At 39.1% G+C, this 25,665-nt stretch overlaps 1 protein-coding gene across 1 annotated transcript; it reads right to left on the bottom strand.

The window, feature by feature from the left end:
* Window positions 1-3,214: 3,214 nt before the first annotated feature.
* LOC102103244 (cryptic protein-like) lies at window positions 3,215-7,427 on the bottom strand. The gene is made up of 6 exons (XM_005522735.3): window positions 7,149-7,427; window positions 6,936-6,985; window positions 6,645-6,821; window positions 5,656-5,770; window positions 5,439-5,548; window positions 3,215-3,625 (listed from the first exon to the last, which is right to left on the bottom strand). Exons 1-6 carry the CDS (start codon window positions 7,259-7,261, stop codon window positions 3,513-3,515), a joined length of 678 nt encoding a protein of 225 aa, XP_005522792.1. The 5' UTR covers window positions 7,262-7,427; the 3' UTR covers window positions 3,215-3,512.
* Between the last annotated feature and the right edge of the window lie 18,238 nt (window positions 7,428-25,665).

The following is a 25,665-nucleotide window of genomic DNA, read 5'->3' as shown; positions in this document are numbered from 1 at the left end:
ACAAAATATGAAGTTGTTGTTTATTTGCTCGGTGTATGAAATTTGTGGGTGTAATGATCCAGATATACAGCCTGACAGTATGAGAGTCAATGAAAGAAGAATAATGAAATACAACCTTAGCATTCTGAAATACACCAATTCAAAACAAAAAGGACCCCCCAAATAAGTCTAGATAAACAAGTGTGAGAAGTTACTTCTAATTCTGTTTTGGCTGGCTTCTTCTGGAGGTGAGAGAAAGCTATTGTCACCTATAGGTACCATTAACACTTCTCAGGGGCAACAGAAATCTGTATCTCCTTGATGAGAATAAAGTCATCTCAAGAGATAGCCATCAGATACTCAGAGGGACACCTAAGTGACACTTCCTCAGTATCTGGTACCTGGAAATTAGCTTTTACGGGCTTGTGTGTGCACCTTGGTGCACTGCATGGCCTTATGCAAAACGAATCCGTTCCTTTAAACGGGCAGTGCTAATGGCAGATGGCAGCATCCCCCTGCAGGTCTGTGCCTAGCAGCACAGCTCCAGCTCCAGGGCTCTTGGCCGCAGAGAAGGCAGACTCTCCACCACATTCTTCTCTCCTCTGGCCTCTTATCAGCTGTGGCATGCCCCAGGAGTGATGGAGGCTGGAGCGATTGCAAGAGCAAAGCCACTGAGGCCAGCTGCAGGCAGCACCATTTGTTTTAGTTCTCGAGTCACCTTCGAGGAGGAAAATATCTACATCTCTGAGGCCCTGTGGATCATCTGATAAATACTTTGAGGGTCTTCCCCCTGCCCAAATGTGGCTGCTTATAGAGGGCACATGCATGAACTTGCAGCGACAGATGTCTACTTTGCTGGGATGTGCCATGTTTGACAGAGTGGTCTGTGAGTTAGCAAGAGGCTGAAGAGTAAGCATTACTGTTTGCTATAAACAAACCTTAGCAAAGTGCCCGTAATTGCACTGTTAGAAGGTTGGCCAGGCCTAGATGGTAACAGGGGAGGAAAATAATGTTCTCTTTTATCTGTTCTTGCAAACAGCTGGAGACAGATAAAAGCGGAGACAGTTTTAACCTAAGCAAAGATTGTGACTGTGTGCTGTCCTTTGTTCCTCAGTGCTTTCTGTTTTCCTCCCTCTAAGTTAGATTTTTATTTGCAAATGAGACTATGCATGGGACAGCTTCTGCATGTTTTTTCTTTTTCCCCTCTTATTGTTTTTCCTTAAACTAAGGAGATTTTCCTTCTAACTTGGCTCCTGTGCCTGCTTCTGCTTCAGATGTGTGTGAGGAATACAGACTGAACTTCCTTCTGCCTACACCTCACCAACTTCCAGACCTCTGACACAAAGACACGATGAATATCATCCACAACTGATACTGGGGAAGTAATTTTGCTGTACTAAGGTTGACATAAAGCCATCCTGAAGCAGAATTTTCAGATTTTCCAGTAAGAGAATGCAGTGGGATAAGATAGAAAAGGAACTGTTATCTTAAAATTAAACAAACAAAAACCCTTTGTTTTTTCATCCAGAGAATATTTTCAAATTCTGCCATTCAGAGTTAGTAATAAATTGCACGGACATAATTAAAACTACTTAGGCATCTAAGTTCCCCATGCAATGTTTTGAGACCGTAAACAGAAACATGCATCTAATCTGATGCCCTGTACAAATGTTCTGGTACAGCAGGAAAATATTTCTTTGCTGGACATTTCAGTTACTCTAATTCTGCAAATCAGACCCACCCAATAATGAATAGCCTCATCAGGGCGACTTTTGCAGGCACATAGGCTCATCTACACAGGGAGTTATTCCACTTCAGTTTTTCATGATTAAATCTGCTGTGGATGTTATTGAAACAGAAATAGCTGTTCTGTTGTAAAACCTGTATTAAAACACTTCTTTCTTTTGTTAATTGCAGTCTTTAATGGCTCCATATTTTTCTCTATGGGGATAAAAAAAAATATTACTTCAGATGTATTTTTACTGTACTATGCACTATCCTTTAAAAAGTAAAGCCTATTTGAAGCACGTTACAAGCTGAATTGCCTACAGATTTCTCAGGTATGCTTTATGGCAAGCCAAGATGGTTTCACAGCGGCATTCCTGAAATTTCAGCATCTGGTAAATAAAGGCACAACTATTTTCTTCCAGACGTTCTCTTTGATATTTAATTATCCTAAGATGATACGTGGAAACACAGTCTGACAGGTACAGACCAGTTTGTGTGAAATAATGGGGAAAAGACTAATTCTGGTCCAGTGTATCTGATGTGAAGAGTGAGAAACCTTGTCTCTCAGCACAAATATAGGGTTTGGAAAGGAGTAGACTGGATACTTGAAGTATTTAACACGAGTGTGTTTTTACACAATGACTCCATATAAAATTCTGATTCAGAAGAGTCATAGATTTAAAGGCAGGCACTATATTATGTAATTTGTTGGTATTGCATCCTTTTCTGCTTAAGAACTGGATTGGTTCTGTTTGCCACCAAATAAATAAAAAATTTTAAGAATATATTGAACTTTTAAAAGACATAAAGAATTTTCTTCTCAGTAATGTGTTTTTAGTCAATAAAATTATGAATCTGATTGTTTCTATGTGGCACTTCCACTTTAAAAGGATGAAGATATATTTTAGTATTATCTTTGCAATTTTTTTCAAAATAAACCTTTGTCTGCTTTATAAACTTGCATTAAAATGCACTTACATGTTCAAACATTTTGTATTTTGTAGCCTAGATATACTAATTTTTGGATTATATATAAATCAAGAAAACTTTTCTGTAGAAAAAAATTAAACTAAGTTGCTCTTTGCTGTTATTTTAAAAAAAGAGACACTCATATTTCTAGGATATGAAGTAAACCCTCAAAAGACAAATAACCATCACTTATGTGTTCTTAATATACATATGATTCCTGCCAGGCAGATTATGCATAAATACAATTTTCCTGTAATAAATAAGACTAAAACCTGAAAGACTATGGAACTTTTACAGTTCTCTATATTAGGGCTTGAAATATATTTACTCTTAAACCTCTCCTTATGTCGTCAAATTTCTGTTTGTTCATTCTACCCTGCACTTTTCTTACATGAAAAAATATAATGACAAATGGTAGATAGGAATTTTCAAGTTTAAATAAAGTTAAACATAAAGTTTTCAGAAATGAAATCAGTTTTATTTGTTAAAAGAGTTGTACTGTATACATAAGAAATAACTATAACTTGCAATACTTCAGGCATAAAATATTGGGGGGGTTTGCTTCCACTGGAAGAGCGGTATTTTGGAAATAAAAGAATCATTAGAATCAGACATTGATAGCAGTATTAATATAATAATATAATAATAAATACTTCACATTCATATAATCTGAATTTATAATAAGCCGGTTTTCTCATCTTAAACTAACACATCTTAATCTGCCTCCAAGATGCAGGTAGAAGAGTCTTCCGTATTTCATAGAAGAAATGTATGATTCACGGTGAGGGTTATACCAACCCTGAGTATTTCCCCTTGTCCAGTTTCACAGCTGCCAGCTAGCAGAACTCCAGGAGGATGGTGAGCAGGCAAATGACTGAAAACACTGTTTGCTGTAATCTTAAGCCATTAGAATACAGTCTGATAATTTCCTCTGTTTCCGATTTCAGTTCTTAAAAGAAATAAAATCAAGAAAGTAAAATGGTTAATGAGTAAATATGTAAATTTGAAAACATAAGGATTTTCAACATACTTGAAAAGTCCTCTGACATCTCACAGGTACTTAAGTTAAAGGTATCAGCTGTTAAAGCCAATCAAAGGGACTATTCTCAGGGGAGAAATGTAAATAGATGTCCCATCAATGATCGTTTGAGGAGCAACTGATAGCACTTATCAGCTCTTGCAGGCATTAATCTCAGAATAATCAAAAGTAAATACCAAGCAAAAGCAAGAGGAAGAACTTCACAAGAGGTAAGCACTCAAGCCTGAATGTCGGCTTTTAACCCTTCCTTTAACAAGGGACTTCGCTTTTAGCAAAAGCAGAGAAGCCATACCCTCCTGTACGCGAAAGCCACGGAGTCCCTACTCAGGGGATTCTCTGCTGGGACCTTTATCGTTTTTCTTAAGCTGAGCTCAAGAGTAGTAAGCAGTAGACTGATTTTACAGAACATGGAGAGGCCCATTATGTCTTTTGCTCCTGTAATGAGGAACAATAGGGCCGATTCCAAGGTGAACTTGTAAAGAGTTTAATGAGCAAGCTGTGTGCCATATACATGCTCAACACAGAAAACTTCAAGTGTTTCTTGTGGATTTTTTTTCCTCTGGGGTTACAAAGATAGGAATGTCACCTTTCTAATGTTTTGATTTACATTTGAGTTGGTGCTACACAGCTCAGAAGCCACAGCTTCAATGCACTGCTACTCAAGTAGGAATCTGGTCAGGAAACGAGAGACTGCTTGGGGTGCAAATGAATCTTGAAACCCTTTAGATGTGTTGTTTTCATACCCAGCCAAGTAGTGATGTTGGCCAACTGAAGGAAAGCACAGGATGGGATTGGGATATTATGGGTGGAAAGGGCAAGAACATTTTGCATCGATTTTGCCACTGAGGAGAAAATATTTACTACTACTACTACTACTACTAAATAAATAAATCCTTACTTGTGATCTCAAGAGTAATGAGAGCACTCTGGATCAGTCAGATCTCCATGGAAAATAATACTAGTGTAGCAACGCTTTAAATCTTTATGCTAATTGATAAACTGTTTTCAAAAATATTCAACTATATATTCAGGGAATTTCACAGGCTGATATAGGAAAGACTTGGCTTAAAATGATATGGTGTTTTTCAGGAGACTAAGCGGCACTGCTTTACACTGATCAGGATAATGACTACATTTTTTTTTTTTTTGTGGAGTGTGTTCAGTCTTAAAACTCATACAAGAATATTCTAAATATTGAGACACAGATCTTAAAAAAAGATTCAGTTTTGTGTCATGATTCAGTTTTATGTATGATGATTGATGATTCTGTGTGTTAAGTAGACACAATTTTTTCCTCTAGTGAAATACCAGTTTCTACTTCTACCACACCAGTATACATTACTTTTTTTTCTTCTTTATCTAAGAAACATGTTTGTGTGCTTGGATTTAGTATAATTGTAGAAATTGTCCTGGTTAAGTGGGAACTCATAGATGTACAGATTTTGCAGAACAGAGAAGTATTTAACCTCTGTAATCTTCAACTAGAGTGGCAGGAGGTTTCCTACTGTACAGAATTATGAATACCTGAGAGTGTCTTATGTGACAGTCAATGCAGTCAAGAGCAGTGCTTTTTACTGTCTCACTAATGCATTCTCTGAAGCAAAGCAACCCACTGTAGAAGTCCAACTCGTGCACATACAGCACCCTCTGAGTACCCCAACACTGCAGAAGGCAATTCTGTCACCCACGGGATAAAAATATTAGATTTAATGCCATTTCTTACCACAGTTACCCTGCACTATTTCTGAGAGACAGTGCAGTGTACCAAAGCCACACCGACAAAGCCAACAGCCCTTCAGCACCCAGACGCCGTGGGCAATGCTGCCGCAGTTGCTGTCAACGACAAGAGAGATATTTGGTACATCCCTGACCCCACCACAGAAAATAGCCATCCAGAGCACCACATTCATTTCCTAGTTTTGCTCAGTTTTTTTTTTTACCTTAGCCTCTCATCATGTTCACAGTATCTTCCAGTGAAGTGCTTTAGGCAGGCACAGAAGGTCCCCAGGATACAAGTCCCTCCATTCTGGCAGCAGTGTCTATTCAGTTTTTTACCTTCAAGACAATATTACAGAGGTTAACAGGCATCTCAGGGGCTCTGAAACCTTTTCCTCACTTGTTCTCTCAGGTCTCTCCAGTTCCTGAAGTCTCTTAAGGATATCTAGTTTTATTGTCTTTAGAGACAATAAAATTATATGCCTGTTAGGAGTGTTTGTTCAGCTAAACCCAGTTTGTTTAGTTAAGGATTAGAAACAAGCTACTAGGGATTATAGGACAGTGAAGAAGCAACGCCTGGCAAATTCTGTAGCAGCAGGATGTGTTCAAGTGAAATATTTCACTTTGACAGATACAGGTTTCAATCACACTAAGAAATGGAGCATTTTTACTGGGAGGTGATGGGTGATGCTTATTTTGGAATAAAGAGGTTTTATTACTGGGAAGTTACTTGGTTTTGAGGCAGGGGGAATGCTGACTTAAAATTTTCCTGGGATTGAGCACCAATTTAAAACTTTATATATATGGGAGGAAACAGAATATTTTTTTTCCCCCGTTAGTACTGTTACTTTCAGGCAACTCAAACCCTTTTTTTATAAAATAAACATTTTTATGGTCATGAAACACCGTGAATTTTAGAAAATATACAGAATGTAACAAAATTTCACAGATGCTCTTGTAAACACAAAGGGCCAAACACTTCTTCATTCTTAATATACTTCCTTGTTTTTCCTTAACACATTTTGCAAGTGAGACCTTCAGTTCTACCTTAAATTTTTATTGCCATTTACTAAGTGGCCATGGATATAATTTAAATGGGTGGCCACAGAAAATCAGCAAGCTGGAATCTTCCGGGACAACAATTAAATCATTACTATATTAAATTTTTTAAAAGTAATTTTATGTCATTGTTTACAAAAATAATGTTACCTACTCTCTGTAATTCCAGTGAAAGGTACGAATGACCTGGAACTCTGTTGCTTTCTACTTTCGTAACTCTGATTCATGTCACTGAGGGCATTTCTAAAGGTCCCTTCGTTCTTGAGCTGCTGCTTTTGTGCTGTGGCATTGAGACTTTTCACATCTTCTTTACGTTCTTCTTTTTCAGGGCCTTGACAAGAAGTGCAAATAAGTAAGGGAAGGGTAGTTTGTAATGAAGAAATGCACACTGTAAATGTAGAAGAAAAACTCAGGGGAGCGGGGAGAAACATGAAGTTTCCCTTACCTTTTTCTAAATGAACAGCCTGCCAGACCAGAGTCACAGTGAAAAGAATTCTGGAAAAAAAAAAAAGAGAAAAAAAACCCAAAACCCACAAACCATAAGTAAATTTGTGCTAGTAAGACACAAACACTAAAACGAATGGTTAATGTGTGAACTTTTAAAAGGTATAAGCATCTCTGGCTAAAAGAAAGTTCCCGGCATCTCAAGCAAACTTACCTAACCTGATTTCCCCAGTACATTTTCCTGCAGCCTGAAGCAGCCGTGAGGTCCTCCGGGAGAGCTTGAGCAGAAGGAAGATGTGCAGAGCCCTTTACTTCGGGCTGTTGCATGCGGCAGTCCTCGCACCATAAGACACCGGCGGAAAGAGAAAGCGGGGAAAAAGGAAATTTCCTCTAGCTGTCCGGCTTACAGTAAGGCTTAGTCGCCGACCTTACCGCTGGCTGAGCCCTCGCCGGGGGCCAGGAACATCCCTCCGGGCTGGGACTCCCTGGCCAGCCCCCGATTTACGTGCACTGCTGAAGGGTGGAGCAAGGTGGGGACACCTACTGCGGGGGGAGACTTAAGGGCCCATGAGCTCAGCAAAAAGCCCAAGGCAGGAAGATCTCAGGTCCAGTGTATTTCTCAAAACAGAAGAGTTTGTACCACCATCTACTGCATAGGAAAAACAAACAAACAAACAAACAAACAAACAAACATTCTACAGAACTGCAATAGGTGTATCATAAACTGGAGCGAGCAGGTATATATAATGAAGGTTAAAAAGCCTCAGCTCTACCTACACGCCTTGTCTCTGCCAGGGTTTTCCACCACGATCTGCTTTATGAGATTGTACTGCTTGGCAGCAGAGATCTTTAAAACCTGCTTTAAAGATTTCTACTAAAAATACTGGAAAAAACAGTATAAGGTCCTCAAAGAAGGATTGTTGTCTCATCAGAACTGTTAATAACTGTTAATTTCGAAACGTTTTCTGAAAATTTTTACTGTTAGTAAATTTAGGTCATTAAGTGGGTATTCCTAGTCTGAGTTTGTGCACTATCAGCAGATACCTAGGTATAATTATTACTGTGTGTACTGAAATGGGCTAGGACCACTCACATGGCTTTGCTATGACTCAGTATCATGAGCAAAAAGAGCTGCAGCTGGGCAGTGCTAAAAAAACAGCTCTGGGCAGGCTTTTCTCATCACATTGTCACATTTTGTACTATTGAGTGTACATGGCCTTTACTTAAGCTGTGGCAGGAAACTGCAGCAGTACAACTTGTTTTGTTTTGGAGGGGCCTGTAGAAGAGGGATGTTTTCAGTGTGTCACTGCAAACCAAGCTAGTACAAATTTCACTTTGGCTAGGTACAAGATCACACCTCAGAAGTATGCACTTAGCTGCACTGACTAAAGACATTATCATCCCTTGTTTGTAAGTCCCTGTGGCAGTCACTTGTCAGATTTGCCCCATCTGAACTAATGGTTTGGAAGCTGTGATAACTTCTCATTCAATTTGGTACAAAGGCTGGCTTAATTTACAAAGATTGCTGTCCTAATTAAACTAAAATAGATCTAAATTAGATTAGAACTAAAGCAGATGGAGAGTGTTTTGAAGACATTCTCTTACACAACTGTACAGTAGCAGGGGCAACAAGTTGCAAGAGTAGCTGGAAATTATTGTGAAATTAGAAAACTATGGCATAATTGCTATCACAGAAAGAGTAGGAAACACCATACAACTGAAGCACAAGCTATTCAGAAGCTCTTTATCTCCAGATTTGAGATGGGTGGATTTGATGGGTGGAGAGTGCAGTGGATAAGGAGTTGGCTGTCTGGCTGGATGCAGCCAGAGAGTTGTGGTCAAGGCCTTGGTGTTGAGGTGGAGACTGGTGATGAGTGATGTCTCTCAGGCTCTGTTTTGGGACCACCACTGGTCTGCAATGTTTGCCTCAATGACGCAGGCAGTGGGGTCCAGTGCACTCTCAGCGAGTTTGCAAATGACACAAATCTGAGCAGTGCAGTTGACTCAACAGAAGGATGGGGTGCCATCCAAAGGGACCTGGACAAGCTTGAGAATTGGGCCTATGAGAACCTTATGAAATTCAACAAGTCCAAGTGCAAGATGCTGCATCTGGGCTGGGGCATTCCCAGACTGGGAAGAAGTTGCAGAGAGCAGCCCTGAGAAGAGGGACTTGGGGGTTCTTGTGGATGAAGAGCTGGACAGGAGCCAGCAGTGTATGCTTGCAGCATGTCCTGCAGGTCAAGGGAGGTGATTCTGCCCCTCTGCTTCACTCTTCTGAGACCCCACTTGGGACACTGCATCCAGCTCTGGGGTTCCCAGCACAGGAGGGATGTAGACCTGTGACAGTAGGTCCAGGGGAAGCCACAAGGTATTCTGAGGGGTTGAACACCTCTCCTATAAGGACAGGTGGAGAGATTTGGGGCAGTTCTGCCTGGATAAGAGAAGGCTATGGATAAGAGACAGTGGTTTTACACTGAAAAAGGGGAGGTTTAGATTAGCTATTAGGAAGATGTTCATTATTGTGAGGCTGAGGAGGCACTGGTACAGATTGCCCAGAGAAGTTGTGGATCCCCCATCCCTGGCAGTGTTCAAGGATAGGCTAGATGAGGCCCTTAGCAACTGGGTCTAGTGTAAGGTGTCCCTGACTATGACAGGGGGGTTGGAACTCAATGATCTTTGGGGTCCCTTCCAGCTCCAGCACATTCTATGACTGTATGATGACACGCTCTTTCATGTCTCCTGTGAGTACACTGGTCTTCAGCAAGAGGACAGAACAGAATTGCTGAAGATTTAAAATGGCTGTTTCTACAGGGAATGCTTTCAGAGAGTGCTCTGCAGGGCTACACCAATCTTAGGGGATAAGGCATTCTCAGTGCTGCTGCAATTATTGGCTCCAATTGTTCTAAGCTCAACCATTTTCTAGTAGATACATGTTAACCCTTTATCTTCATGGCATCCTGTTTCATGGTGTGCTTTATGTTTGTTACTAACTTAAATGGATTTAGATGAAGCTATATTCTTCTATATGTAATAGACTAGATTATATTGTATTGTACAGACTTGTATTGAAGTACCATGCCTTTTAGAATTGAGAGACTGATGTACATTTGTGTGCAATTCAGCTAAATCAGCACCAGAATTTTATCCTAATGTTTGTGGGTAAGATGTTTCACAGAAGGTGTGTTATGATAAAAATCACAACATGTTAATTCAGGAAGGGATTTTGGTTTTTCTGTCTTAAATAGCAACATCTTTGAAGAGACAGATTACTCACACACATTGTTGTCTGCCTCTGCCTGCTGTGGTTGCTGTAACTAAACATGCTGAAGTTTAGGTGCTTGCTTAAAACCTATCATATTTTAAAGTATTGTCATAACAACAGATACTGCTCTGAATTAGGACTATGAAATGTTTCACACAACTAAAAGAGATGTCATTTTTGCATGTATTCAGAAAACATGTATGTATTATCCTCACATGAAAATGTTTACTTTTAGAAAGTGCTTATAATTCAAACAACTCTTGTTTCCATTTGAGTTCTCTAACTGTATAATGGGGCTAGTATTTTGACTTTAAAAAGAAAACCTGTAGTTACATTTGTCCTAGGGTTTCTTTGTTAGTACATTAGGAAAAAAATATTGATTTTCAGTTAGGTCTGACTGGTAGTATCAATTTAAGTTACAATATTCAGATGCTTAAATGCTGTAATTTACTACTTAGCTTCTTGTTTCCTCTTTCCATAGATGGAAGACAGAAAAAACATAAACAGAGATAAGTAAACACAAGAACATCACATAGTGTTTTTTTTACTAAAACGCAGTGTCAATGTAGTTCTCCTAGAGAATTTTTTGGGTACCAAATTCCCAGCCCTGTACTAGAGGTAACATTCAAAATGCAGCTGCTGGTGAAGAAATACTGATCTATTTTCACACCCTGTGCCATTTGCTCAAGATCAGAAGTCATTCCTGTAACTGCAAGAGCTAACAACCTGGGAGAACTGTAAAGCAGTCGGTAAACATTTCTTGCTTTTGATACCTTGTTTCTTCCTTCTCCCTACAGCCTCACCATCAAGGAATAGGGTATTCCTCAGGCATAGGAATGGGGATAGAGAAAACTGCTCAGATGCTGCTGTTGTCTGACTGCACCAGAGGTGAGATTGGTGTGACACTGCAGAAAAGTGCTGCTGTTTGTTGTTGACAGAATCTGCCAGAGAGTGATTGCTTCTGCCCAGGGATTTGTGAGGGGCGGCAGTAAGGGTAGACACACTCCTTTTATCAGCTTCAAGTAAGATAAGAGTGGAGCCAACCAAAGCGCTGGTCCTGAGCATTTCAATCAAGCCCTGCATACACAGGAGATGGCTAACCATTAATTAGGGCTGCTCAGCACAGTTGGTTCTGACAGCGGATCAGGTAGCCTGTATGGGTAAGTGTGGCAGGAAAATGTGGTGCTACTTTATTGGTGCACAAAATTCCTCTTGTTCTCATGCCAGGAACTGTAGTCTGTGGCCTGCATCTTCTGGCACTCTCCCAAAATGCAAATGAACCACTACACTGAGGGCTGAAATGTGGATACTACATTATGGGTTTTGGCATATTTGTGTTTCATAGCTACTGTATTGCTCTGTAGATACCCTGTATTTCTGAAAACTTCGGGATAAATAGGTGCCTAAAGACTGGAGGTAGCATTGGAAAAATCAGAAGCAAGGATGAAGAAAATCTGAGTGTCTGTGTTTTTGTGGGAGCAGTTAGGAAACCTGCATAGGGTCTGCTCAGCTCTGGTCAGTGCAGCCAAAATATCTGCTGACTAGAAAATTCCAAAATTCCAGGTTTGGATTAGGACTAGATCTCTAAACAAACTGGGCAATGTTAAATCAGATGTGCAGAATATTATGGAAAATAATGAAAAACAATTAGCCTCCATGAACATTTATTGAAATCTTGGTATTACAGACTTTAGTGAAGCAAAACTCTCAGTCAGGGTTATCTGAGGAAAGGGTAGACCCTGGGCAGTTTATATGGGGATGTCTCAGACTGTGTTTAACTCATTCAGTGTTGAGAATAGTGGACAGAAAGATGTAATATTAGCCAGCCTGAGAGTTATTTGTTTATTTTTTATGGTCTTTGGCTTGCTACTAAGGCTTTTGACATCTACCCAAGTAGATTTCTTTCTAAAGGCTACATAAAACTTCTACACAGTTGGACTGAATGATTTTTACAATATCACAGAACTTTCTCAACAGAGGCTGGTCAGACCAGCTCTTATTGCTGTCAGAAATTTCTTGTAGGGTCACCTAGAGAGGTTGCTGTTGTTGCCTCTGCATTTCTGTGTATGCATACACAGTGTGAATGAACAGTACAAACTACCCAAACAGCTTTTTTTGCTCCACCTTAAGAGTGGCTTACCTTAGATTAGCTGAAATTGGCCACTAATTGACTGAGAAAGTAATATACAGGAAAGTTAGATAATCCATATTGTGACTGGCACCACTTAACTAGTGCCATAGGTTCATGATGAACTTAAGCAGGATAAATGGCTGTGGCTGCTAAAAGGGTGAGTCCCACTTTGTCTTACACCATGGGTTGTTTGTACTGCCTCCCTCATGCTGTCACTGCTGTTTGTGCAGCCATGAATGAGCTGAAGTAGGGAGTTCATCTGAATGAAAACTCAGCTTTGGGAAAAAAAAAAAAAAATTCTACTGGATCTGTTCCCTGATGTGATTTGCCAGATGCGCACTGGGACTGGCAGAAACAGAAGGCAGGGAGAAGCAGCCATGGCTGTGTGACAAGAAGCCCCTTTTGGTAGCTGAGCTGATTTATAATAGATTTAACTGACTACGGAATATGTAAATAGATTTCAGTTCCTGTATTTAAATTGTTCTTCCTTTCCCTAGGAAATAAAACATAGGTAATGTATCCACTGACACAATGCTGCCTTCAGTGCCCTCATCCTATTGACATGATATACAGAGGAGTAGAGCAGTCATCCCACATCACTCTGACAACATATGAATGAAGTTTAGTACAAAGGAGATGGGAGCAATATTACCAAATTAAAGGAAACATCTACAGCTCTGCCTTGGGAAGGGAACCTTCCAGTTCAGCAGATGTCATACAATGATGTAATGTCATTGTAATGTAACTGTCACAGACTGACACAAATTTATGGAATAAATCAAGTCTCAGAGTATTATGTAGCTTTTCCTTTCTTTGAGTCTAACGGTTAGTCATTTACAAAATACATTATGATTTTGTAAAGATTTTGTAATGAAAGTGATTGTAGTTCATGTCTTTTGTGTAGAGAAAAAAATAAAAATATAAATTTGTTAGTACACATGGGAAGTGACTAAGAAGAGCCTAGTTATCCTCCTCTGAGGGAGGTGTTCTTTGGCAAATAAATCAACACCAACACCAAGATACTGGAAAACTGAGACTTTTTTGCCTCTTCTTCTTTTTCAAATTTAGTATTTAATTGAAGAAAAGCTAAATATTGAGGGAAAAGAAACTTTGCACAATTATTTATTCTGAAGTTTGATAAAATGATGCTTTTAACCACCACAGGCTCTGCAAAGAGAGAAAGTTTTTTAGCTGAATTTAGTAGTGTTGTGCTCTAATTTCTGGTTGAGTTCACTTCTCTTCCACATGCTGTCTAGTGTGTATATCTGTCTTGTTAACCATTCAGGAAGTTGTCTCAACATTTAAGTTTAATAATGGACTCTTCTTATCTGCATGAAACTTACAAGTCTTGTGGTGTCTTGTTATGGGGCCGTGTGGATATACAAAATTTGTGCAATCATGCAATTAAGCTATATTTCTCTTTCTTAATTACCTGAAAATCTATCTTTACCCTAGACAAAATAGAATTGCTTGAGTTTAATGGCATATTTGCCCTGGCTCTGCAGTCTTGTTTGGTGCTGTCAGCTGAAACTAGAGTGAAAATTTTACCCAGTGAAGTGGTTCATCCTAGCAGTAAATACAGGAACAATTTGAAGGTTGAATATCTGTCATTTGTTTCCCCCACTGTTTTCATTTGGAAGTATTTCAGTGTGGCTTAGCCTGCTGTTAACAGTGCTGCAGTAGGATATGACCTCAGAAAGCTTTCTGGGTTTATGTGGCAAGATACAAACTATGAATTTCATAGCAGCCTTGAAAGAATCCCTGCGGAAGTAGTGATCCCACAGCCTAATTCAGGGATGGAGATGCATATCCCGGACAGCCATGAATGGAATGGAAATCCCTGCATAGATCGTGCATTTGATCTTTAAGCTAGCCAAATATGCTGGCATTTCTTTAAGATGAAGCCACACAATAAAGCTGAAACAATGTTAGACAGCTAATTTCCAAGTCAAGCATACACTGAGATTTGCATTGGCATTAGTGGCATTTGACCTCTTATGGAGAGGAATCGATTTGTTTACCTGGAATAAACCTATTTTTTTGTTTGTTTTTGTTTTTTTTTTTTTTCCCTGAACTAGTTTTCTGGTTTATGAACAGATGCATCTCAGCAAGAGGTGTAGTGGGGAATGGAGTGAGGGAATTTGTGGCTGAGAGCTCGACATTGAAGGAAGGAGGTATGCAGGACACCTTTTCAGGTGCTTTGAGCTATCAGATTATCCTAGAAAATCCTCCATGCCTTGCTTTATCCTTCTTTTTCCCCCTTACTTGAATTCAAATCCAAAGAAGAAAACAGCTTGTATGCATACATATACAAAAGCAACCTTGCATAAACAGGTATTGCTGATGTGATATGTGTAAGGAACAGGTGTGACACTTCTTGGACTTAGCCTTGTAGGCATCTATCAGGCAAAAATGAGATATTCAGCAGTTATTTTAATCTATGGCAATAGCACCTAAGTTAGTGTCACTTTAAATAGAAACAAACCACTATATCATAATGTGTAGTGCAGATTATCAGCAGGCTGGCCCTTTCTTTTGTCTCCAGTCTATTGCTGCATTTGAAAGATCCTGTCCTTTGTGACAGCCTTGGGCTCCAGCTTGGCCTTGGCCCAACAATCCAAAATGTGCTCTGTGCGTGACACTGTTTGCAGATGGCTCATGCTCGAAGTGAGAGGTGTGTGTTGAAGCTGAACTTCTGCCACTACAGTGGCTTCATTTCTGCTCTATACTAGCTGGGGAACTGCAGGAATTGAACTGGAGCTGTGGAGGTCAACATCTCTAAAAACCATTCTTATGGTTTTTTAACCATATTTTAATATCTTCATCCAGGCATTCAGAACATTTCTAGGTTGTGGATGTTAGGCACAGTCTGTGAACTGCTTCTGAGAATAAAAAAATCACATGATAAAGAACTAGCTATAAACACCATGAGTGAAATCTGGAATACAAGGGTTATTTTAAGGAATTAGATTACACATGAAGCTCCAGAAGGAAATGAGTTCTCTCTTTCAGCAATGGTTGACTCCAGCATGCTGGAGAACTCTATGCTGGCAGCTGGATCAATGTGGGAGAAAACGGATGCAAAGATGGGATCTGCTCAGATGGAGTCCTGCTCTTAAGTACAGAGCAGCACATACCAACATATTGTTGACTTGAGAATTGGCCTTCTGGCATCACTTTTCCCTTTTGGTTTGGGAATAGTAATTACAGATTTAAAGAAAAATTAATGGTGTAGTTCCATAATCTGTTACTAAATGCAAATAGTAAAAATTCTGTTTTTCAAACTGTATGGTGAGAGGAAACAGTTATGAGTAACATAACTAATTATGACAATCTCTGCCTGATGGCATTTATTGGTTGAGAATGGATAGATGAATTGTGAAAACCCAATTTTCTAGGTACTCTTCAGGATAGGAATGAAACTTTGGCATGGTAGGCAGTCACTCTACCACAGAAACCAGTGTTTTTGGCATGAACATTGTTAATATGATTTCCTGAAGACTGAGTCACTTAAGATTAATATATTGTGAGCAGTTATATAGATGATGTGATTGCTGTAATATTAAACATTCTGAGGAGATACTCCTTTAACCCAGGAATGGTAAATTAAGAGAAGGTTTTTCTGGAACACAATTGTTCTTGATAATGAGGACTATGATGGGCACAAGACAAGGATGCAACTGCTGCAGTTTCTCACTGTGACATACATGTGTATATTAGCGCAATTTTTTTTCTCTCAGAAAATTTTTATGAGCTCTGTGACTTACTTCTCCTCTCATAAACCCTGTCTCTTCTGCTGTGCTGCCTGATCAATACGGCCATCATTCACAACAAAGATTAAAATTTCCAATTACTTCATTTAAATTTGGTCCTTTTACAGATCAAGCATAGAGGGCAGCATCACAAAAAATTTGAATTGACTGGACTGTATTTAAAGTAAATCTTCCATGTGCTCAGCTTGTTTGAATATGGCACACCTGAGTGACTGAAGAAGAAAACAGAACTACTGGAAATATGGTGATTTTTCAGTAGTGTTTACCTTAACCACCTTTATGATTAAAAAAAAAAAAATGGAGCCAGTTTAATAGATTACCACATTGTCCTGAGTCTCCAAGAGACACAGAGTACTGAAATGAGAAGTCAGCATGTGTGCACTTTGATAATGTAGTTTTGTGTGTCTGAAAATGAAAAAGAAATAGCTGGGGAATTCTAGTGAGCAATAAAATTTATCTCAGGCAATGACAGCAAGAAAATATCTGCAAATTTGGGATGACTTTACCGTTTGAGTTGAGTGTGTGTTTAACATTTATGGTGAAACGGCCTGGCTTAATTCATTTCCACTAGTGCATAATGGTTGCTCTGGGAACAGTTTCAAATTTCCTTTTTAAGTGAAAATCTACAATTTTCTCTGTTAAATCTTCATGTGTTTACAGGGACATAGGAATATTTCCAGGAGGCTGTGGTAGTTCATCATTTAGAAAACTGCCCTTCATTCCTACACATAAAAATTGACAGCACAAAAATGCCTTCTTCGTAAATTGTGCTGATGTTTATCTAGTGGTATAAAATCTCTTCCTTGGTCCTTTCTCTGGTTATGTGTGTATTTGTAATAGATTAGATCTGTTCAATGGAACAGATTCTGCTCACAAGAATAAAGCCACAAACATTTATGGGAGAGAAACACAATCACCGATGTAGGTGAAGGAGTCATCTCATCATGATACACATTCTGACATATGGAAGTGTTGTATTAGGTGGAGCTGAAACATCCCTGCCCACCAATCCCACAGTGATAAATCTGCACTAGCATGCACGTGTCTTATATGCTGCTGTCAAAACTATGGCTGCCATCTATAAACTACTGTAAAACATCTGTCAAGAGAATTAGCAAGCTAGATGAAGAGCTACATTAGCAAATATTTAGCCTAGCACTGCTTTCTGGGTCGTTTTAGCACCCACATAATGATCTGATCCAATGCCCATATACACATGGGCATGGCTGACCTCGAGTGATTACATCATGGTAATTCTTATGTGTCTTGTCTTCACTGAAGAGCTCTCTCGTTGGGCTTTTGTTTTCCCTAGAAATACTGCAGCTGAGTACATAGATGTCTGCTGAGGAGAAGCCACATTGCTATGTTAACTATTTAGCTGGAGCTTTTCAGGGCTGAGTTTGAATCACTATCATAGGCTATTCCTCTTCTTTTGCTCTGTGTTGGCATTGGAGGGTAGTGCGCGTCTTCCTGCACACACTAAGGATCAAAGTGTGTTGTTTTGATTTCTTTAACCACTTCCTACACTGACAATGCTGGCAGATTTGTCTTATTTAGTCAGATTTGTCAGTATTTAGTACAGTGGCTGAAGGTTCATCAGGATGTCCCGAGGTCGACCTCTCACCAGTCAATATGGTTTGCATTTTATGTTTCTGTGGACATCACCACTTTTCAGTTTGGCTGCTGTCAGCCAGGGCCTTGTTGTTATTTAGGACCCTGCTGGAATAGACGCAACTAACACTAGACAAGTGAGAAAATGTCTGCTCCATAAAGCTTACAGATTACTAGGTTCTCAGAACAGCACCTAGATTCATGGTTTGAAGTTAGCAAGGGAGAATAGGAGAAATAAATACCTACTTTTCAAAACAATTATCTACCTGCTGTTCCCACTTCTTGATCTTCATTCTGGTTGTTTTTCTTTCTCTTGGACTGAACTCTCTCTATTCACTCTCAGAACTTGCCCCAGTGTTAACATTCTAATGTAGCGGTGTGTATCCATCGCCGGCTTGTGCAGATGTTGGTGAGAGTCTGCGCTTGCTGACCTTCAGGCTGTGCCGAGGAGCACAGACAAGCAGGGATCAGCAGAAGGTCTCAGAATTGTACAAAGTTACTCTTTACAAAGTCAGTCCAGCTCTTCATTAGTGACAAGAGTTTTTGCAGCATTACAAACTTTGGGGAAGCATCTATAACCTTCTGCTGACCAAATGACCAGAAGAATATCTCATTTTATAGGAAACAGCTCTTTCAATGAACCATGCCACTTTTGTTCCCTTATGTCCACTTTGTCACATTCCTGCTAACAAAAGACTTTTTATATATTTACACTAACAAGACAGAATGCCAAGCATACTCAAAAAGTAATTTTGGAGATTTAGTTTTACTGGGTTCCCTTTTACAGACTTTGAATATATCACTTCTCCTCCAGCTGTGAAAAGACTCCCTGTGCATAAGTTGCCATCTCTGGAGACCTCAGTCTACAACTCCTAATACTGGCTGGCAATATTAGACAAAAGCCACTGTCTAATGAAGAAATTACACTTAAAAGAAAAAAAAAAGACAAATCACAGGGGCTACTGGATTACTTCAGTGATGCATAGAAAGAAAAGGGCAAATAATATATATTCCAATGTGACAAAGCTTGTAGTCTGTAAACTATGCTACTACCTACCCTGGATATAGTTAATTTGCCTGCTTTGGGTGAGTGATGCTTGATGCTCAGACCACACAAGGCAGTGCCAGTGTGTGTGGCATTAATGCTGGAGGCTTGCTTTTGCCACAGGATTCCACTATACTTCAATGCAGCTCTGAGAAGCTAGGTTTGCTTGGTGTGATGTTAACATGGAACAGGAAGGGTTGGATGTGAGTTTTAATCTGCCTGTGTGTGATCATCCTGAGCAAGAAAAAACGTCAGGCTGGAGATCAGTGGAGCTATGAACAAGAACTTCCTGGTTTCTACTCAACTTTACATCTTGTAGGTAGTGACTTGTCTATGAATTTTTTACCAGAAGGAGGGAGGTAGACTGACAAAAGATTTTCCAACAGTTTATTTTCCAGTCTGAACACTTTCTCCCATCTGGTTTACAACACATCTTCCCAAACACTTGAGTAGCCTGAGAGGAAGGTGAAGCATGCTGTGGAGATTGGAGGAAGGAGGAGAGGAAATGGGAATATTCATATCTGTTTTTGCTCCTGAAAGGGAAAATGAACCTCCAGTAGAGAGTAACAGGCAGAAAAATCACAACCAAATTGGAAACAGTCTGTTGCCAAAAATTTAAATAAAGGGCTGGTTTTGGTATTTTAAAAGCAGTATTTTTAAAAATACTGTCAATATAACTTATTCTCTGTAAAGTTTTCATTCTGTCAGAAGTCATGTCCATTCCCAAGTGTCCATTTAGCAAAAAGAAGACTCACCTTTGGAGGGAAAGATAAAAAATTAAATGCTCTTTGTTTATGACAGGTAGAATTTCTGGGCTTGCATAGAGGTACCTTCAGGCAGTTGTTCCATGAGTCTGACAATAAGCATGCAGTCTGTAGCTATGGCTGTTTGGAAATGTGACAAATTGGAGAGGGCCCGTTTTCTAAATGAGATGCTGTGGAAATGTATTGTTTTGACACAGTATTGTTCAGGAAGAAGGACTCACCTTCGAAAAAAGGAAAATAACTTGACAGTTGAAGCTCTCAGCTGGGATTTGTGAGACCTAGGTTTGAATTCCTACTTTTTCTGATTTAGCCTAAGGAATGGACTCAGTCTTTCCTAAAATCTAGTTTTAATGACCTATCTAAAAGACTATCAGCTATTTCAAAACCCATCTCTGCTCATCTGTTTCTGTCTTCCTCTTTTGTTTTCTTTTTCAGGCCTTTTTTCCATTTTTTCATAATAATAGCAAAAAAAAAGAAGGTAAATCCTTGGCTTTGTTCTGATGCAAGACAGGAATATGTTTTACATCTCAACATTTGCAGGACAGGGAATCAATTTTCTGCCCAGCTCTGTCTGGAATATAATTATGGCAATTTTAATATCCTTTAACTTTAATTCTTTTTATTGATCCTGTTATTGACCTGTGTCTGCTTGTTACTGTGTAAATACTGGCAAAGAAACAGGTAAAAAATTAACAGTTATCCGGTGGCATCAGGAAAGTTTTTATTTTTTTGTGAATGGAGAAGGAAAGAATGTTTTTTTCAGTGAAAGTCCAAACCTCTTCTGTTCAGTGTAATCTTCAGTCCCCAGTGTAATTGTACCCTTTCTTAGTGGCAAGAGTATTCTAACTCTACTCTCAGATTCACACTGGTGTCTAAAAAAGTCTGTCATGGCCTAAAGAGTGAGAACTGGACACATCATAAAACAAAAAAAGTTCTATGTGCATTTTGAAATCATAATATAGGATAAAAAAAACAGTAGAGGACACTGCAATGATTTCCATAGTGAGTTTGGGTTTGTTTTTCAAATATTACAACAGAATTAACTGTTTTACTGAATGGCTGCAGAAATCAGGGGTGGAAAGGAGATAGGATACCCTCACTCTGACTGTGGGTTTACACCTGATACAAATTCTTGGCTGCATCTGGGCCATCTCTGAGCTTCTTCATTTCAGATGTCAGAGCATGTCTGGCATCCAGGGCATGCACACCACAGTCCTTGGGTCCCATCTGTTTAAGTATGCTTTGTGCATGATTAAATGGGTAAAGGATAGGTTGTCTTCATCAAGCAACTTGGCAGATTGCTTCTCCTGCATGGTCAACATGAGAAAGAAATTTCTATGCCTGTGTATGCAGTCATACAGAGAGAAATGCACAGCTTTTTAGCTGAGACAGCCAAAGCCAGCTCTCCTCACAAAAACTAACTGCAACTAAGCTGTTGGTTTTGAGCAGGATTATTTTTCACTCATTTTATTCTAGTAGAATTACCTCATGCAGGCAAAAGGTATTATCTCTTTAATAACTGATGAGTCAACCTGTTTGTTTTCATGGTGGAAGTGAATGGCTTTGATACAAGCAGTGTGTTGTGATTACAAATGAATGAAACAAATGAAGGCCAGGTCATATCCAGGGACAAATCTTCAGAAGGGGTCTTTTTTGTTGCTCTGAGTTTTTGTTGCTACTGCCAGTACTTCTAATTCCCAGGGGCAGGTGTGGGAAGGTGGAGGGAGGCAAACTGTAGGGCAATGTAGCTGTTAAAGGGGGTGCAGTTCTATCATGTGCTTGGTGTGCATGAAGATGGCCAGGATTGTGCCCTCTGCATCTGGCCTTGGAGTTGTATTAGGCATTGTTTTTGGGGAAAGCCAAGAATGATGTCTCAGCTGTGCTGGGACAGTCACAGGCCACAGCTCCAATTCGTCTGTAGTCAGTACAGGTCAGGTCTCTAATCACTGTACAGGCAGGACACAACAAATTGTAAAAACCAAAAAAAGGCTCTGAACTTTTGTGGTTCAAAAATATGTTTTTTCTGAGACCGTGTGACAAAATATAAGATAAAATAATAACGAAAAACAACAGAAGCTTTCAGAGGAAACAAGGGATTAGGTTTGGTTGGGAGTTCAGAAAAAAAAATGCTAAAAGTAAAGTCTACAGGCAATGAAATGAAGCCTAATCTGTTTGTCTCTCTGCAGGACCTCTGGACTAGAGTGTAATCTCTATTAATGTCACATTACTTTCCAAGGATGGAATTTTAAAATTAACTCTTGTTAATTATTTTGTTTATTTTGCAAATTTACTTTCCATTCTTTGCTCCCATCATGAAAGATTTGTGAGTTGTGTTGTTTGATGTTCTTGCACATATGTTGTCTTAGTTTTGTCATTATGGACAGTAAAAAGAAAGTTTTGAAATCCAGATTCAGCTCGCTTTTGCATTTAGGTATTTGGAAAAGAGTGGGAGAAGGAAAAGGGCTTCCCTGAGATTTTTGGTTTTATATGGTGCTTGAACAAATCAAAACATGACAAATATCACGAGGAGAGGTGCAAATAGAAAATTTAAGTATCTTTTTATAAAGTTGAAAAGGTTGGATATGAGTACATTCATGCAACTTTACTTTCATGGTGCATAGATTACTTGGATGTGCCCAGGGATATTTTGAGCCTGGTTTGTCCTGACAAGCTTTATCCATAGACTTCATCTTTTATAGTACTAATCTTCACACTCAGTTTAAAAACCTGAATTCAGCAGGTTGTCTGGTTTTCCACCATGCAGCTTAATACAGGCAATGACTCATAAAGCATTTTGCTTTAAGCAATGGTTTCCCTGAAAGTGGGAACACCAAAAACTTCAGAGTTGATTAATAGTCTCTTCTTTTCCTAAATGTGTTCAAATTAAATAGATAAAAATGCTCATTTTTTGTCTTGGATATCCTACTATCCATATATTTTGTAGGGCACAAGCAGGGTCACATGAAAATAATACTTTATGGAATTGAAAATTTTTTTTTTTTTTTTTTTATTGGAGGGCAGTGGAGTTCATATTCACTACATAATCAGAACAAGTATGTGTTTAATTACTCTGAAAGAGCTATCATGTGAATACTTATTTCATGGCTTTCAGGACTCTGACATCTTGGTATGGAAAATTACTGCCCAAAATGTAACCACAGTGAGCACAAAATGTGTGGGACATACTGATCAATATGTGTGAGGAGTGGAAAGTATAGGTAATAGAAATTCCCTGCATCACACACAGATAAAAGAAAAGGGATTGGAGGATGTGTATATCCAGGATTTCCATACCTCATGGAATCCTGTCAGTGCTACTTCTCCAGCTGAGGTAATTAATAAGTATTCAGTAAAAAAAACCCCAACAACTGTGACATCAGTTTATCCCTTCACAGGCAAAGATTCTGCTTGAATGTCTCTTGTAGCCAATATCCCCTCAGCCCTGTTGGAGCTACCAAGGTAGCTTTTGCCAGAGCTGGAGGTACTGCCCTGGCTAGAGACATGTTTAAGATTCCCTTGGTGCATAAAAGACTTGAATTGATTTCTGTTAAATGCCTGTGTAAATAAAATTCTGTGCTTACACTGAAAAAGAAAACCACTGAGTCTGGGGTATGCCAGGGCTGGAAGAAGGAGTAGCTGTAATAACACTATTTAAAGCCACAGAAAAGCAAAACGTCTCTTTTCAAATTTTCTTTCTGGCCAGTGTTAGGCCATGATTAGGTTATTTTTATTTCTGTAGGAACAGGATGAGGCATTGAACAGCTGTGAGACCAAAGGGCAAATAACTGTCTGTTTTAAACAGCAGAGGGTGATGAGGGACTTCAAATATACCTCATCTTAATTTGCTCTTTTAAGTGACCAGCTTGAGTGTTCAGAGTGCTTTCCTAGCTTGACTCTGCTAGTGTCTCATGAGCTCTCAGCTTCAACATGCATGATCTGTGGGACTTCTGTTCTCCTCTTTCATGATACTTTATTGATAAGAGTTATACCAGAATTTTGGACAGTAGGTGGCTAGAGACATGCATTCCAGCCCAAGGCAATTTAAACTCATGTCTCCTAGGTCTGGTGAGAATCACCTTAACACCTAACTAAATTCATAGCAGAGTGGATTATACTTGTAACCAATCCTTTGAAGTTATGTTCCTATGTATCAAAAAGCCCTGTGAGCTATAAAGAAATGGAAGACTTAGTCTGCAGTCCTTGTGTGGTCACAAATGTATGTATTTTTGTCACAACTGTCTCTATGTAAGTAAGAAAGAAATCTGTAAATGGTTGCAGGCAGCCCAGACCTCTGCTTTGAAAATGAGTGCACTTAGCTCCAGAGTAAATTAGCTCCCTAGATTCTCACTCCAGCGAGCCTGTGGCACAGCTTCAGCAGCTGCAGTAAAGGATGCCCCTACTGATAACCTCTAGCATGGTGATCACAGCCCTCAGCTTGGGAGTGAGAGAGATGAATGTGAGTTGCTCTGCTACCAAATAGATTTTCCGTTTCTAGATGAGCAGCTCTTTGTATAAAGATGGATCTCAGAATCATAAAATTATTTAAATGCAATCAGCTGAAGAGGTATGGTGACTTGATTTCCTAAGGAACATTGTGTATTTTTGCTAGGTATGCACACCAATCTACTAGAAAGAGAGGGACAACCCAGTTTTTACACTGATCTAGGCAATGTTTGCCTATGAATAATGACAAGGAAGTCAAGAACAGGTAGCCCGTGTTTTGAATTATAGCTCTTTTTTACACCTGTTCAATTTTTCACAATCACTATCTAATACCCAGGATGGATTTATCTATCATTTCATTGTAGATAAATCTTTGGAGAGAGAAGTCTGTCTTCAGCTGGAGAGGCTAGCTCTTTTTAACTAAAGTCTCTTGTGGTCTCAGCTCGCTTGACATTTCTGAAGAAGTGATTTGGTTTCAAGTAGAGGGGACTACGTGAAAGGATTCTTTGGTTACCCATGCACCTGATGAGCCCTAGGTGGTACACAAATATTTTTATCCCAATGATCAAAATGGATGGAAATATAGGATGAATTGTTTTTTTCACTCCCTGAAGATACTGGCTGAGACATACTGACATAACAGTACCAGTAGAAGCAGGTATTTAAGAGTAGATTTTTCATTTTTTAAAGAGGGGACTTTGGCTCTCAGTCTGTCCCTATTAAAACTGTTAAACCGCATTAGTGGCCAGAATGAAATAAAATTATTCAATAAGACTTTAATATGACTTTATAAAATATTTTTTAAAAAGTCTAAGAACAGATCAGGTATTACTGTAAATGTGAAATGTTCTTTCTGAATTGAATTCTGACATGCAAAGCAACATAAAATGTGTTGCTGTTTAATTCTGTACGAGTTTTGCTATTGAGGCAGACAATAGGTGCATCCACCTTCCCCTTCCCCCAAGCCTAAAGTGTGTGAATGACCTTAGGGAAAAAAACAATGCAGTTTGTACCAGCCTCAGTGAGAGGGGTGTAGCATCTTCACAGCGGGGTTGCCACTGCATGGGATAATACCTGGTGAACCCCAATTCCTTTATATAAATAATCACCCAGTAGAAGGCTGAGGTCCTTGAGGAAACCTTGATGCAGAGAAGAAGCATATGAGATATCTCAGCAAGATAATTTAACTGACTAAAACTTTAAAGTTTTTTTCTTGTTGCAAACATTTTAATGATGGGTGTGATCACTTTTATATAATCCTAATAGTGCAGTTAAGATATTCAAACTGTGGAATTGTTCAGGAATAATTATAAAAACTTTTTTTACTGCTGCAACTTAATCTACTTTAAATTACTGGTACAGACTTAGTCTACCAGATTAAGTAACACATAAATATTAACTATGTAGGTAATTTGGCACTTCTCTCAAAACGAGTGGATAAATGCTAATGACTTTCATAAGAAGGATGCATTTTTTGGGAAGCCTGAACCAATCCATAAAGAGGTATTTAGAGTGATATAATTTGCAAAATCTCAGCATGTATAATTTTTTCTCATTCTGAAGCAAAGGGTGAATGGGAGGGAAAGCTTCCTCTCCACTTACAAAATAAATTCATTGCTATGAACTAAAAAGAAAAAAATAAGATTTTCAGTTCTAAAAAGGTCAAGTAAACAATTTATGTTAAGTCTTTACAGCAGCTCAA

The sequence above is a fragment of the Pseudopodoces humilis genome, chromosome 4 (assembly GCF_049639895.1).
Source record: "Pseudopodoces humilis isolate 2021_Gansu_Grassland_sample_001 chromosome 4, ASM4963989v1, whole genome shotgun sequence".
Lineage (NCBI taxonomy): Eukaryota > Metazoa > Chordata > Aves > Passeriformes > Paridae > Pseudopodoces > Pseudopodoces humilis.
This window is presented reverse-complemented; position numbering and strand designations above follow the sequence as displayed.

Coding starts and splice junctions, on each gene's coding strand:
- LOC102103244 (XM_005522735.3), bottom strand. CDS start 7,261: ATGCAACAGCCCGAAGTAAAGGGCTCTGCACATCTTCCTTCTGCTCAA. Junction 5,549..5,655: donor GAACATGATGAGAGGCTAAG/GTAAAAAAAAAA, acceptor TGTCGTTGACAG/CAACTGCGGCAGCATTGCCC. Junction 3,626..5,438: donor AATAGTGCAGGGTAACTGTG/GTAAGAAATGGC, acceptor ATTTCTTTTAAG/AACTGAAATCGGAAACAGAG.